At 40.6% G+C, this 13,798-nt stretch overlaps 1 protein-coding gene across 4 annotated transcripts in view; it reads right to left on the bottom strand.

The window, feature by feature from the left end:
- Nucleotides 1-5,368: 5,368 nt before the first annotated feature.
- NIN (ninein) overlaps nt 5,369-13,798 on the bottom strand; it is a 108,897-nt gene continuing 100,467 nt past the window's right edge. For all 4 annotated transcript variants that reach the window (XM_065593968.1, XM_065593970.1, XM_065593971.1 and 1 more), the window contains 2 exons: nt 11,270-11,383; nt 5,369-9,069 (listed from right to left, as the gene is read on the bottom strand). In XM_065593968.1, the coding sequence (XP_065450040.1) occupies nt 8,860-9,069; nt 11,270-11,383 (324 nt within the window). In that variant the 3' untranslated portion in view covers nt 5,369-8,859. The remainder of the gene's footprint in view (nt 9,070-11,269; nt 11,384-13,798) is intronic.

The following is a 13,798-nucleotide window of genomic DNA, read 5'->3' as shown; positions in this document are numbered from 1 at the left end:
CAACAGGAGGCTCCTCGTGCCCCGCCCCGCCGCGCGGCGTAGAACGTTCGGGGGGCAGAGGGTTCCGTGGCCGTTGGGTCAGGAGGGGCGGGGCCACACTCGGGGGGAGGAGCCTTCTGCCCCCCATCGTGGGGGCAGCAGGGCCCAGCCCCCTTCGCCCCAGCCAGGGGTGTCCCCTGCTCCAGGGGTCGGCTTGGGGACAGACGCCTCCTGCTGGGGCAGGCCTGTCCTGAGCCTGGGGGCTATGGGCGGGAAAGGAGACCAGGACACAAGATGGGGGCAGGAATGGACCCAGACCAGGCAGTGGGGAAGGAGGCTGGGAGACACAAAGGGCCAAGAACAGGCCTAGTTGAGGATGACAGAGGAAAGGAAAGAGGCTGGGAGACATAAGGGGTCCAGAACAGGCCCTGGGAGGAAAGAGGCAGGAAGGGAACACAGAGGAGACACATTTTATGGCAGTTAGATCACAAGCCCTGGCCTGTTGTGGTGGCCTGGCACATGGTCCGAGAGCTGGGCCTGGGAGTAAGGCCTCCATGCTTTGATTCCAGTGGTAGGCTGGTCACCTACTACTCAAGGAACTATATTAAATAATTGGGTTGCCATAAACTCCCTCAGGAGGTGAGCTCTTACCCCCCCACTGGCCTGTTCTCATTCTCCAGCCCCCTAGAGATGTCACACGTGAACACTCGCCCGTGACAGCGAAAAGCAAGAGCCACTAGGCTAATGGATGGGCATGGTGCAAAGCTAGTTGAGGTGCGTAAGCTGCATATTTGTATTACTGCAGCAACCAGGACTCCATTGTGTTAGGTAGGGGATATGCACACAACAAAAAACAATCCCTGCCCTAAAGAGATTACAATCTAAATGTAAGAGAAGGGATAACAAATGGATACAGACAGGGAAGCACAAGGAACAATGAGAATATTTGGTCAGTATGATAGGCAATGATCACAGCACACCAGCATAAAAAATGGCATAGAAAAATGGTTACCTACCTTTTCGTAACTGTTGTTTTTCGAGATCATAGAATATCAGGGTTGGAAGGGACCTCAGGAGGTCATCTAGTCCAACCCCCTGCTCAAAGCACGACCAATCCCCAACTCAATCATCCCAGCCAGGGCTTTGTCAAGCTGGGCCTTAAAAACCTCCAAGGAAGGAGATTCCACCACCTCCCTAGGTAAAGCATTCCAGTGCTTCACCACCCTCCTGGTGAAATAGTGTTTCCTAATATCCAACCTAGACCTCCCCCGCTGCAACTTGAGACCATTGCTCCTTGTTCTCCATTGCTCCATGATTGCTAATGTTCATTCCATTCTAGGCGGGTGCGCACCCATGGGAGATTTTTGTCTTAGTGGTAGCTGTAGGGTTGGTTGTAGCATCTTCTTGAGTGCCTCGCTCATGTGCTGGTATATTAGACATTGCCAACCCTATGCTCTCTCAGTTCCTTCTTGCCAGCAATCTGACAGAGGGGCAGGTAATGGAATGGACATTAGAAAACACATTTTGAAGAACAACAGTTATGAAAAAGTAGGTAACAGGTTTTTTCTTTTTTGAGTGGTTGCTCATGTAGATTCCATTCTAGGTGACTCACAAGCAGTATCCTCGGAGGCGGGCTCTGAGTTCACAGTTCAGCGGCTTGCAGTACTGCTTTATCAAAGCCAGCATTGTCCTGGGCCAGCTGGATAAGTGTGTCATGGGATGTGAACGTATGGACAGATGACCAGGTGGCTACCCTACAGATGTCCTGGGATAGGCACTTGGGCTAGGAAAGCTGCCGAAGAGACTTGCGCCCTGGTTGAGTGGGCGGTGACAATCGCCGGAGGTGGCATCTTCGCCTGATTGTAGCAGCAGCGAAAACAGACAGTGATCCAAGAAGAAATTCTTTGAGTGGACACTGGACAACCTTTCATCCTGTCGGCCACCGCGACGAAGAATTGCGTCAACTTGTGGAATGGCTTGATCCTTTCAATGTAGGCTAGCGCCCTTCTGACATCTAGGGAATGCATGAGTTTGAAGGCGAAAGTTTCTGCAGATCTGCACTTATCCTTTCTGTGGACTCCCCCAAACACTTTAAACAGCTCTCATAGGGGGTCACTAATGGGCATTGGCTTGCTGCATGATGAACATGGCTTAAAGCCTGGGGAACGGTGTATGCCCGGCCTTAAGGCGAAGTCCCAGCCAGGACTCTAACTCCTAAACAACCAATCTAACACTTAACTTAAAGGTCTAACTAAGTACCTGTCAACTTGGGGGAGGGATAGCTCAGTGATTTGAGCATAGGCCTGCTAAACCCAGGGTTGTGAGTTCAATCCTTGAGGGGGCCACTTAGGGATCTGGGGCAAAATCAGTACTTGGTCCTGCTAGTGAAGGCAAGGGGCTGGACTTGATGACTTTCCAGCTCTATGAGATAGGGATATCTCCATATTATATGGAGGTATACACTTGGAAGGTGGTAAGGTGATGGGAATAGCCAGCATGGATTTGTAAAGAACAAATCATGTCAAACCAATCTGATAGCTTTCTTTGATAGGATAACGAGTCTTGTGGATAAGGGAGAAGTTGTGGATGTGGTATACCTAGACTTTAGTAAGGCATTTGATATGGTCTCACATGATATTCTTATCGATAAACTAGGCAAATACAACTTATATGGGGCTACTATAAGGTGGGTGCATAACTGGCTGAATAACCCTACTCAGAGAGTTGTTATTAATGGTTCCCAATCCTGCTGGAAAGGCATAACAAGTGGGGTTCCGCAGGGGTGTGTTTTGGGACCGGCTCTGTTCAATATCTTCATTAACGACTTAGATATTGGCGTAGAAAGTACGCTTATTAAGCTTGCAGATGATACCAAACTGGGAGGGATTGCAACTGCTTTGGAGGACAGGGTCATAATTCAAAATGATCTGGACAAATTGGAGAAATGGTCTGAGGTAAACAGGATGAAGTTTAACAAAGACAAATGCAAAGTGCTCTACTTAGGAAGGAAAAATCAATTTCACACATACAGAATGGGAAGAGACCATCTAGGAAGGAGTACGGCAGAAAGGGATCTAGGGGTTAAAGTGGACCACAAGCTAAATATGAGTCAACAGTGTGATGCTGTTGCAAAAAAAGCAAACGTGATTCTGGGATGTATTAACAGGTGTGTTGTGAGCAAGACACAAGAAGTCATTCTTCCGCTCTACTCTGCTCTGTTTAGGCCTCAACTGGAGTATCGTGTACAGTTCTGGGCACTGCATTTCAAGAAAGATGTGGAGAAATTGGAGAGGGTCCAAAGAAGAGCAACAAGAATGATTAAAGGTCTTGAGAACATGACCTATGAAGGAAGGCTGAGAGAATTGGGTTTGTTTAGTTTGGAAAAGAGAAGACAGAGGGGACATGATAGCAGTTTTCAGGTATCTAAAAGGGTGTCATAAGGAGGAGGGAGAAAACTTGTTCACCTTAGTCTCTAAGGATAGAACAAGAAGCAATGAGCTTAAACTGCAGCAAGGGAGGTTTAGGTTGGACATTAGGAAAAAGTTCCTAACTGTCAGGGTGGTTAAACACTGGAATAAATTGCCTAAGGAGGTTGTGGAATCTCCATCGCTGGAGATATTTAAGAGTAGGTTAGATAAATGTCTATCAGGGATGGTCTAGACAGTATTTGGTCCTGCCATGAGGGCAGGGGACTGGACTTGATGACCTCTCGAGGTCCCTTCCAGTCCTAGAATCTATATTATTATAACAACAAAGGAGAGAACAATGGACTGTAAGAACTGCTAATGCTCTTGCGATCAAAGACAAGGCACTACGACCAACCATCATGGGTGGTAAGAAGGAACTGAGAGGGCATAGGGTTGGCAGTGCATGAGTGTGGCACTCAAGAGGGAACTACAGCCCACCCTACAGGTACTGCAAAGCCAAAAATCTCCGACTGCACGTGGGCACACACACACCTAGAATGGAATCGACACGAGCAAGCATTCGAAGAAGAAACTAACCCTCCAGCAGTGCAAATTAGAGGAAGCTCATTAATCTATTACCAATAGAAAAGCCTATCTGAAGTCAAATTCTGAATATTTTAATAATTTTTACAATCAAATAATTGTGTATTAAAGATTAGCTTTTTAATAAAAATATTTAAACCGGTAACAATGATTAAGGGGGAAAACACTGGAGGATGAGAACAGGCTAGAGTAAAAATAAATTAAGAGGTAGGTTCATTATTGGCTTTTTCCTCCCTAAACTGGTTTATCTTTTTCATAATGGAAAATTCATAATGTTTTTATCATTAACTACAAACCTCTCAATTTTTATTACTATTTTACCCAGTTAAAAATGTAGCTTTGATTAGTACAGGCATATGAATTACAACTGAATAGAGTTATTGGTCGCCATAGCAAAATACTCAAATATTTTCATACAAGGAAAAAATAAAGCAAGTTGTGAATACAGTAATTTATATTTTTAATTTCAGTATAAATGTCGGTTTGTTTTTCTGTTTTACATGATGGTATAAAGACAACTGTTGTAATACAGTATATTATACTGATATAATACAATGCAAACATGATAAAAAATACACCCACTAGTCTTCATCTCTACAGAAGTTAATTATCACTAATTACAGCATTTGACATTTAGTGGGAACAGAAGCTATTAATGGGTGAGAGGGCTGAACATCAGCAAAGCAACAGAATGCAGTTATAACATCATTTCCTTTAGATTTACCAAAGGATTTTCCTGTTCTTTGCTAAAGTACACTGTTTCCTTAAATCATTTTATGCAACATCCATAAATAGTGAATGTCAGTTGGGTTACAAAATCCCTTTGCTCTGACAAAATCAAAATTTCCTTTCTTTGAATTTAAATTCAGCCTCAGCTGACTGAGGAAAAAGTGCTAATACTGTATATACTTTTTACCAATGCAAATTGACACGCAGCTCCTTAACTGTGCAGATATAAGACAATCCCTCAAGTTGTTTGGAATGAATTTATATATATATTCCCCACCAAAAACCCAATTCCAAAACACTTCTCTTCACAGTGATTCACACAGCATGGTGTAGGAAACAATGGGAATACTTTTTAAAACACTGTTATATTATCTTTGAATTGGCAAGACCCATTGTTTTGATTGAGGCCTAGTGCTTCAAGTTTTGTTGAGCATAGATGAGTTTGCTATTACAGACTTCGGCATTTTTAGAATGCCTATATGGGATATCCAGGTTTCTAACATGATATTTAGGCATCAGAAACTATAAATACTTAATACTTTTCATAGGTGTATATCCATTGGCTCAAATGCATGGTAAAAAAGTATATGCAAGTAACTGTGCCAGCCCAGTGGTCAGGCATACATTTCACTGACAGGGCATCAGAGTTTGGGGCCTCAGTTTCACCACTGCATACCATCTGGGGAGGAAGTGTCCTAAACTGCTTCTCAAGCAACCCTTCTGGCAGATGCTCTAAGCAGCATTTAATAGCTCTGGAAGGTGCAATGTCAAAGGGCACTTTTGAGAACGCTTTATTCACACAAATATCCCAATGAAGTCACCTTGAATTGTGCCTGAACAAGGGAGGTTGAACTCCCTCATGGCCCCCCACCTCCCAACTGTCCTCAGTGGTGGGATTAGTATTTGAAGCTAAATACATGAAAGGAAGGATAGATTAAGAGAGAAGGGGAGAAATCAATCTCTGTGCACTATCCCTGCAACAAAAGTTACCTACCCTTTTTTGACATTGATTCTGATCAGTGCTTTTTTTAAAATCCAAGAGAAAATAAGTGCCAGAAAGCCAAATTTGGAGTCTATTCTTTTAAAAAAGCATCCATGTGAGATTTTATTTAATTACGCAGCAATTTAAGGACAATCTACTTCAATATCCCCATGATGTCTGACAATTTGCCACATATGTTAACATTAGGGGCTGGTCTACACTACCGCTGTAAATCGATCTAACTTACGCAACTTCAGTTATGTGAATAACGTAACTGAAGTCGATGTAGTTAGATCCACTTACCAAGGTGGCTATACTGTGCTGTGTCAATGGGAGAGCGTCTCCCATTGACTTCCCTTACGCTTCTCGGCGAGTGCTCTCCCATCGATTTAGTGTGTCTTCACCAGACCCGCTACATCGACTCGCTGCATCGATTGCAGCAGTGCCAATCTACCAGTAAATGTAGACACGCCCTAGGTCATTGTCTAGTCTAGGAAAATATAGTGCATTAAAAAATGCTAGCTAACACCTTTTTCTAGGATGACCATAGCCAGCTGAATTATGTCTACGCTGCCATTTTAAAAATACTGCCTATTTTCCTAAGCGAGACATAACCTTAGAGACGTGTGCTCAATTTCCTTATTGTCAACACACATTTTAGTCCAATTGCCCATGCATCAAAACTTTATTAGGTGTGTGACTTACCAAGCTAACTGGTCAATATTAGCATAAGCAAAATATTTATACTCTTTGGGATTTAAAAAGGGAACACCAATTTACTTCAATGTAATTTGCAGTAATAAAAGACTGCTTCTGCAGTCAATGTAAAAATGGTGTATGCAAGCGTTAGAACTTGTCATCTACCAAGATAGAAGATTGCGAGTGGAAAGGGACAGCACAGTACAGTCACGAAATGATTTCTAACTAAGGTTTTCTTGCTTTGTGTAGTGCTAGATATGTTTGTGCTATCATTGTAATTGGTCTACCTTTTAAGGTATATTGAACAAATCTTTTTAAAGTTTTAAGAGTTAAAATGTAAACACTCCAAGCTGATTTTTGTTTTTAAATAAAACCCTGTATATTCATTGCACCCTTTCAACAGGAAAACAGTGCATAATTTTCTATCATCGGACATGCATTCATGGTGATTATTTTCTCTGCCGTGTCCTTATGCTCCATTCCTGTACATAGGAAGAAAACAAATCTCTATGGATTCTTGTAACATTCACAATATTGCCTGCATAAAGGAATCGAGCAGACTGGCAGTACAAGGAAAGGGTCACACCAGGTATCTATTATCCAATCCCTTCACCCTCCAATTAATAAGTAACCTGTTAGGTATAACAGTCTTGACAATGCTTTACCTGGCTAAATCAGTATAAACTGAAAGTCATTCTCTGCAGGCTGGCTAGTGGCTTGTGGCAAGTGAATTGGCAGTCTCATTTCAGTTCCTAGTGGACAGTTGCATGTCACAAACACTACCGTAACTGGCACATTGTTGGCAGTCTCAGAGACAAGGATTTGAATACAGTTTGAACATTTTTAACCCTTCCTCCAAATCCCACTACTGCTGCCAAACTGGCCCCTCTCACCTTGATCAATCGATCCTTCAAGCCCTTATATAGATTGCGCCAATCACAACACTTCTTCCAGTCTTATCCTGGCCCCTCTCACCAGTATTACATTCACATTAACATTTTAAAAATCTTATTGTCTTAAGTCTATTTTTATCTAGTCATATTAGATAATACAGTTTGGTTTATCATTCTTTTCATAAACAAGGTTTCTTAAAGCTTGAATAAGTGGTTATCTTCATACACAGACATTAAGTTCCATATTTATAGTAGTGCAGGAAGCTAGTTTATGCTATCGTTCCAAGTTGCTGAGGTGACCTCAAATATAACTCTTTACAATCACAAACTCGGATCCTGTAGCAGGACCCACTAGCAGAGACCTGTCTGTACAGACTCCCACTGACACCAAATGGAAGTGTGTATGGTCATCAGAGGTCTATGTTAGTAGACCCCATTGCAGGATCATTGCCATAGATATTACAGACTAAAGTTTATGTAGGTCCTCTTCTCCATTCTCCTGCCAATACAGGATTATTCCATAAATACATTTCAGTGCTTTGCCTAGTTAAAAAATATTCAAGTAGAAGCCAGATCACTTTCTGTTTGGAGATTGTTCCTCTGTTTTAATTTAAGGCCCTTAACATATTTGTAAAGGAGTGTTTAATCGCAGCTGTGTAAGTCATTGTCACACTCACCACATGGGACATTTCTCAGGATTAGATACTGCTATGGTTAGTTAAATGGCAGCATTCAATTTACCAAGTTTTAACCACCACTTGGGAAGCTGAACCCTGGAAAGAAACAGCCATTGATCAATGGGCTAGAAGCCGAGTGCATCAGTTGAAGCATACTGCTTTACTCCAGAATCTATTTGCAGTATATAGGAAACAGATGAAGTCTGTTTCCTAATATGAATTATTCTAACAATGACATCTAGAGATGACCCAGATGATATGTTGAGTTTAGACTTTAAAGTACACCTCTACCGCGATATAACGCGACCCAATATAACACGAATTCGGATATAACGCGGTAAAGCAGCGCTCCAGGGGGGCGGGGCTGCGCGCTCTGGCGGATCAAAGCAAGTTCGATATAACATGGTTTCATCTATAACACGGTAAGATTTTTTTGGCTCCTGAGGACAGCATTATATCGGGGTAGAGGTGTATTATACATAAACTTTTAAAACATTCTAAGCTTAACTGAGACCTAAGTTGCAAAGGTTCCCCTTAGACCTAGGTTTCAATGTAGACATGAGTTACCAAATTAATTCACTACAATAAAACCAGAGTATATATTTAAAAATAAAGCAGTTAAAATAAGTTAAGTTACATAGAATCACAGATCCAAATCTTTTCTACAATCCTGAATAGGGTCGTTTTTGACAAAACTGGGCAGGAAAGTGGCTTAGGAACGCAACCAGAAGTTTGTTGGCAGCAATCAGTTTAGGTTTTAACTTTAAACTATCTACTTTGGGACCTCTGTTAACCAACATCTAGAATACACAAAGGCAGCACAGTGAGAAGTTGAAATCTTAACATTTCAGTAAAGTGCAAGACAGCTTTTGAATATATGTATGGCTTTGCTAGGACCTTAATTGAGGAGTAGAATTCAAAGATGGCGATGCCAGGTTCTTTACTATTTTACTGAGGTTGGCAATCTTTTCTTCTAAGAAGTAGTTTTTCTTCTCAGCAGTTTTCTGTCGCTGTTCTGTCATCTCCAGAGCTTTCAGCAATTGTGCGTTTTCAACATAGAGATCCTTAACCATTGCATCTGCTTTAGTATTCTTGGAGAGCTAAATATATATATAAAAGTTACTCCCAGCTTTTTATGTATGAAGAGATATAAGTGAAAGCAGTGCTGTGTTTAGGCAAGCTGTTGGTTCAATTTATTGTGAGCACCCTCATCCATTCATTCATGTAGTGCATGATTATATGAAATCATCCACAGGAAAAGGATACACCAAATTGGATATTTTCACCTGTTATAAATGAAACATTTCCTAATGTTTATGGGCACTACTCGTATCTTGAAGGTGGAAAGAGGTTGTGCAGAAGGTCAGACATGAGACAGATATTATGGGTCCACAAATCAAGGTCTGCAAACCCTTGCTTATGCAGTTAGTGCATGCAAGTGTTTGTAGAATCATGCCCCAATTCTTTAAGGCTCGGTAAATTCTCATACACCAGAACCCATCAGCCCAGAGTGGCAGATGACTGCAATTAGACACATCCACTGGGTCCCACAGATACAGCTGTGATGGAAAGTTCTGGAACACAGGTTTTCCCTATATAAGTGGGCGAAGTCCACCAGTACTCTGCCTTTATTCCTTTGAGAACAGTCCTTTTGTGGGTGATTTGGGGCGATGGTAAGGGCAGCTGGACCCTGTCTGTCAGTACTGCATTTCCCTGATGAGTGGGTAAGTAAAATCTGTTGGCCTCCCACTTTACAGGAGAGTCCAGCTGCAACTGTGACTCCACAACTCCAGGGATGAGCCCACCAATGACAATAATTCCGCCTGCCTGGGCCTTCCACACCACTGTTTCCCAAATCCCTTATTCAACTGAACTAGCTTGGTCTGCTCAGGATTCTCTTCTGTCCAAAGACTCTATGTACTTGAATTTAATGGTTAGCCATATGCTTGGCCATATTAATCTCCCTGGCAAATTTACTACCAGATATCTCAGATCTTTCAGGACACCAATCATCTTATCTTCCTTCCACTGACCCACTGCTTAAGAAAGTCCTCTCTGCCACTCCTGGAGATGTCTACCAGTCCCTGCTCCTCTCAAAAGAGATCAGTAAAAATTAAATAAAGTAAGTGAACCCAGGGACCACCTCATCTCCTGAGGAAGGGGAGATCTTAGTTTTTTGACTCTTCTAGCGACTTGTGTTTTGAATCTTTGGAAGCTTTGTTGGGTTTAAGATGCAGTTCATTCACTTGTATAGGGAAGCTGCCTCTGTGGGACTAAATTTATTTAAAACCAGTCATCTCTAGCTTTGGGTGGATAGATTCTGTCATGAGGGAAATATGAGGTAGGAACAAATTGTCTCGGCTATTTAAATCTAATATTGCAACAAAAATTGCATTTTTTAATAAATGTGTTGACTATTCACTAAGGAAAGTATTTTCCATTTCCCCTCAAGTAATCTGATTTAATAATACATCCCCAAAATGTAAATTGTTTGACTGAATGTAGAATTAATATAAGTTAAGTAAATTATATACAAGACTTAAAATCTTATTTCGGGAATGGATTTTCAGTCACCATGAACTCCTACATGCATTGAAAGGGAACACAACATTTGTGACATGGTGAGGAAAGTTAAGTACACAGCCGTGCTCAATAAACCAATCTACATGCAGTGCATTTGCCCGTTTTCATCTATTATATCTCAAATAAGAGAGCTTATTTGTACACTTTTCAGCCCTGAACTGTGAAATAAAGCTGAATGTTAAGTGTAATTTATTTAGTGAGACTGCTAAAAAGCTCACTGGAATTCATGGGCATTTTTATTTTTTCCAACAGGGAAGAGATGAACATTTAGGTAACTCAGAAAACGCTTGTATCCTAATAAAGGAAAACAGGAGCAAAGAACCTGCTGTGTGTCTGGGTAAGTTTTTCCCTTGGCACGTGCTATAAATCCTTGGGAGGGAACATCCCCAAAGTGTAATCTTTGGGAAAGTACCTTGTTCTCCCTCTTACCCCATGTACAACCACTCTTCAATTAAGATGCTTCTCCCAAATTGGAGAGGTTTGTTTCCCAGTTTTAGGTCTTGCAAGGTACTGAGCAATCATAATTCCCAGTCAATTACTAACAAATTGTGGATGCTGAACTCAGAATCTTTAGTCAAGCGTGCTGTGGTTTTAGATCAAAAGCATAAAAGGCTTTTACAATCTACTTGGAACAAAAGTAGAATCTGGCATACTTTGCTCGCTTAAGTTGTGTACACAAGGTATGTGGGATCCCAGGAGAGGAATGGTAAGGCTTACTTGTTCTTTCAGTTGGTTCACTTTATCTTGGAGAAGCCTCTTCACAAGCTTCAATTTCTGCTCAACATCCATCATACGTTCTTCCATCATCTTTAGAAGCTGAGCATGGCCCCCCTAAAAGGTGAACAGTTATGTGAGAGTTAAGTCAAAGACACATCAATTGTTATTTGTCTCCTCTCAGGTGATACTGGGCTGGGAGACAGATTTGGTAGCCAATATGAGTCTGCTTTAAAAGATGGGCTCACATCTGTTACGCAGTTTGTGTAGGCAAATATTTATGCACTTATTCTAAAGGGACACGGTCAACATTACAATAATTTTTAGAGTTCTTATTAGCAATACCTTAGATTATTAAATTTAACAAATCTAGTTTACTTTCATATGTGCTTTTTACTTTTCACTCAGGCTGGGCAATGAAAATCAGACCTGACAGTTTTCACTTTCGGTTCTCACGCTCTAGACAAAGTTCTGTTGCGTTTGGGTTCACTACTGCAGGGGAACAAAAATCATACAAACCTATTTTTATTTTAGTTTGACAGTGTCTCTTTAAAGTCAAATAATCCCCACAACCTTCAGTCTGTAAAAATAAATGGTGGGACTTGCTACTTCCCCAAAGTTTGCTTCCTTTATTATAGCTGTAGATTACAGGCTTCTGGCTATTCAGAAATGTTAGTAATCAGCCTCCTTTTGCCAGTTTTCTTCAGCAATGTAACTCACAAGCCAGCTGAAACACAATAATGTACTGCAATGAGAATGCCTGCAAAAACCAGACACTGCATTGCAATTTCCCTGGAGCAGTTGGAAAGAGAAGGCAGATCACAAAGAAAGGTATTTGGAGACATTTTGGTAATTAGCAGTCATAGGCAAGGAAATACAGTGTTAGTTTAAATGCCAGTTTCTACCTATATTTTAAAAGACATCTGAATGGGTGTTAGCCAAGAGTCACTTTGATAAAATACTGAACCCTGAAAGGGCCTGTAAGCAAGCCACTTTCTTACATGGGGTGGGGCATTAATCGGAGGCTGGAGGAGAGTATTTTTTCCCAGAGAATAGTTGCTTATTTATTTAAAATTCTATAGAATGGATTCCATTATGGAGGGAATTGCAAATAGAATTACATTTTACCTGAAGAAGCTCCAAAAGGATCTCAATAGAAGGAGTTTTATATATACTGTAGTTAAAAACAGTATTTTAGAATCCCATATCATGTAGGAAGCAGTATATAACGTAATAAGACTGGGGACTTTTCCAGAGGGATTTAATATAAAATCTAGCAGTAAGTAGAACTTACCATAACAAGTTCTAGCCAAAATATTTTCATCTATCTTTTTTTAAGTTTAGTGAGATACTCTGAAACATAGGTCATAAATACTTTTGTTTGGCTGTTGGTGCATGAAGTGAATAATTATACAAGCATAACTGTATGCGGTGTTGTAGCTGCTTGGTCTCAGGGTGTGAGAGACAAGGTGGTGAGGTAATATCTTTTAATGGACCAGCTTCCATTCATGAAAGAGACAAGCTTTTGAAAATAAGCTCTGTGGAGCCTGAAAACTTCTCTTTCACCAGCAGAACTTGGCCCAATAAAAGATATTACCTCACCCAACTTGTCTCTCAAGTATAACTGTATAAAACTTACAGGTCTCCGCAGATTTTTTTTGTTTTATTTTGTTCTGGTTTATAATCGGAGTTGTGTGTTCAAATGAATTTGAGAACACCAATTGAAACTAAGTTTTATCTGATTAGACTATGAATCCATAAAGCCTTCTCCTGAAGTTACAGGAAGTGAGACAATGGACTCAAAGCAGGTCAGGTTCATTCAAAAGATGTAAACCTCAGTAAGTCAGGACAGAGTTTTCTTTAAAAAAAAAAAAAAAAAAAAAAAAAAAGTTTCACACAGCTTGTATTCCAAGTAGACAAGAGCCAGGCTATAATGCTGTAAATGGTTATACACATCTGTTAAAATAATGCTGAAGTCTAGCTTAAAAACAGTAACTGCTGGGAAATACGGGAATACTAAGAACTGTGATTTGAAGATGGACTTCAGTCATTACAGATACTACTATTTTGTCCAAGTTTTTAAATCCAACACTACATAGGAAGTGGATGCTTGAGGCCAAATTCCTTCATCAAATGTGCATATGCAGCTCTTGCTAAAAATGTATGTGCAACTCCCACTCCAGTTGAGGACAGAATGTGGGTCCATGTTATTACATACTATTCAATAGTTCCCATCCACCATATCAGAGAACAGTGAAATAAATATTTTGGCCAAAAGATTTTTGTTTAGAAAAGCTGAAATATTGTAGTGAGTATGATACATTAGTAAGACAGAAGACACACCTGTTATATTTAAAATGTTTTATTTCTCAGGTACATCAAAAAAAGTGTCATCTTTCCCTGTTAAAAAGTTTATACATCTTGTACAAAACTCAGTATAAATAACCCAGATTTTCTTCAAATCTCATATATAAAAATTAGTACCTTTTGATAAAAATAGTTACAACCATTTGAGAAAAATAGTGTATTTCT

This window comes from Chrysemys picta, chromosome 4 (genome assembly GCF_011386835.1).
Source record: "Chrysemys picta bellii isolate R12L10 chromosome 4, ASM1138683v2, whole genome shotgun sequence".
Lineage (NCBI taxonomy): Eukaryota > Metazoa > Chordata > Testudines > Emydidae > Chrysemys > Chrysemys picta.
This window is presented reverse-complemented; position numbering and strand designations above follow the sequence as displayed.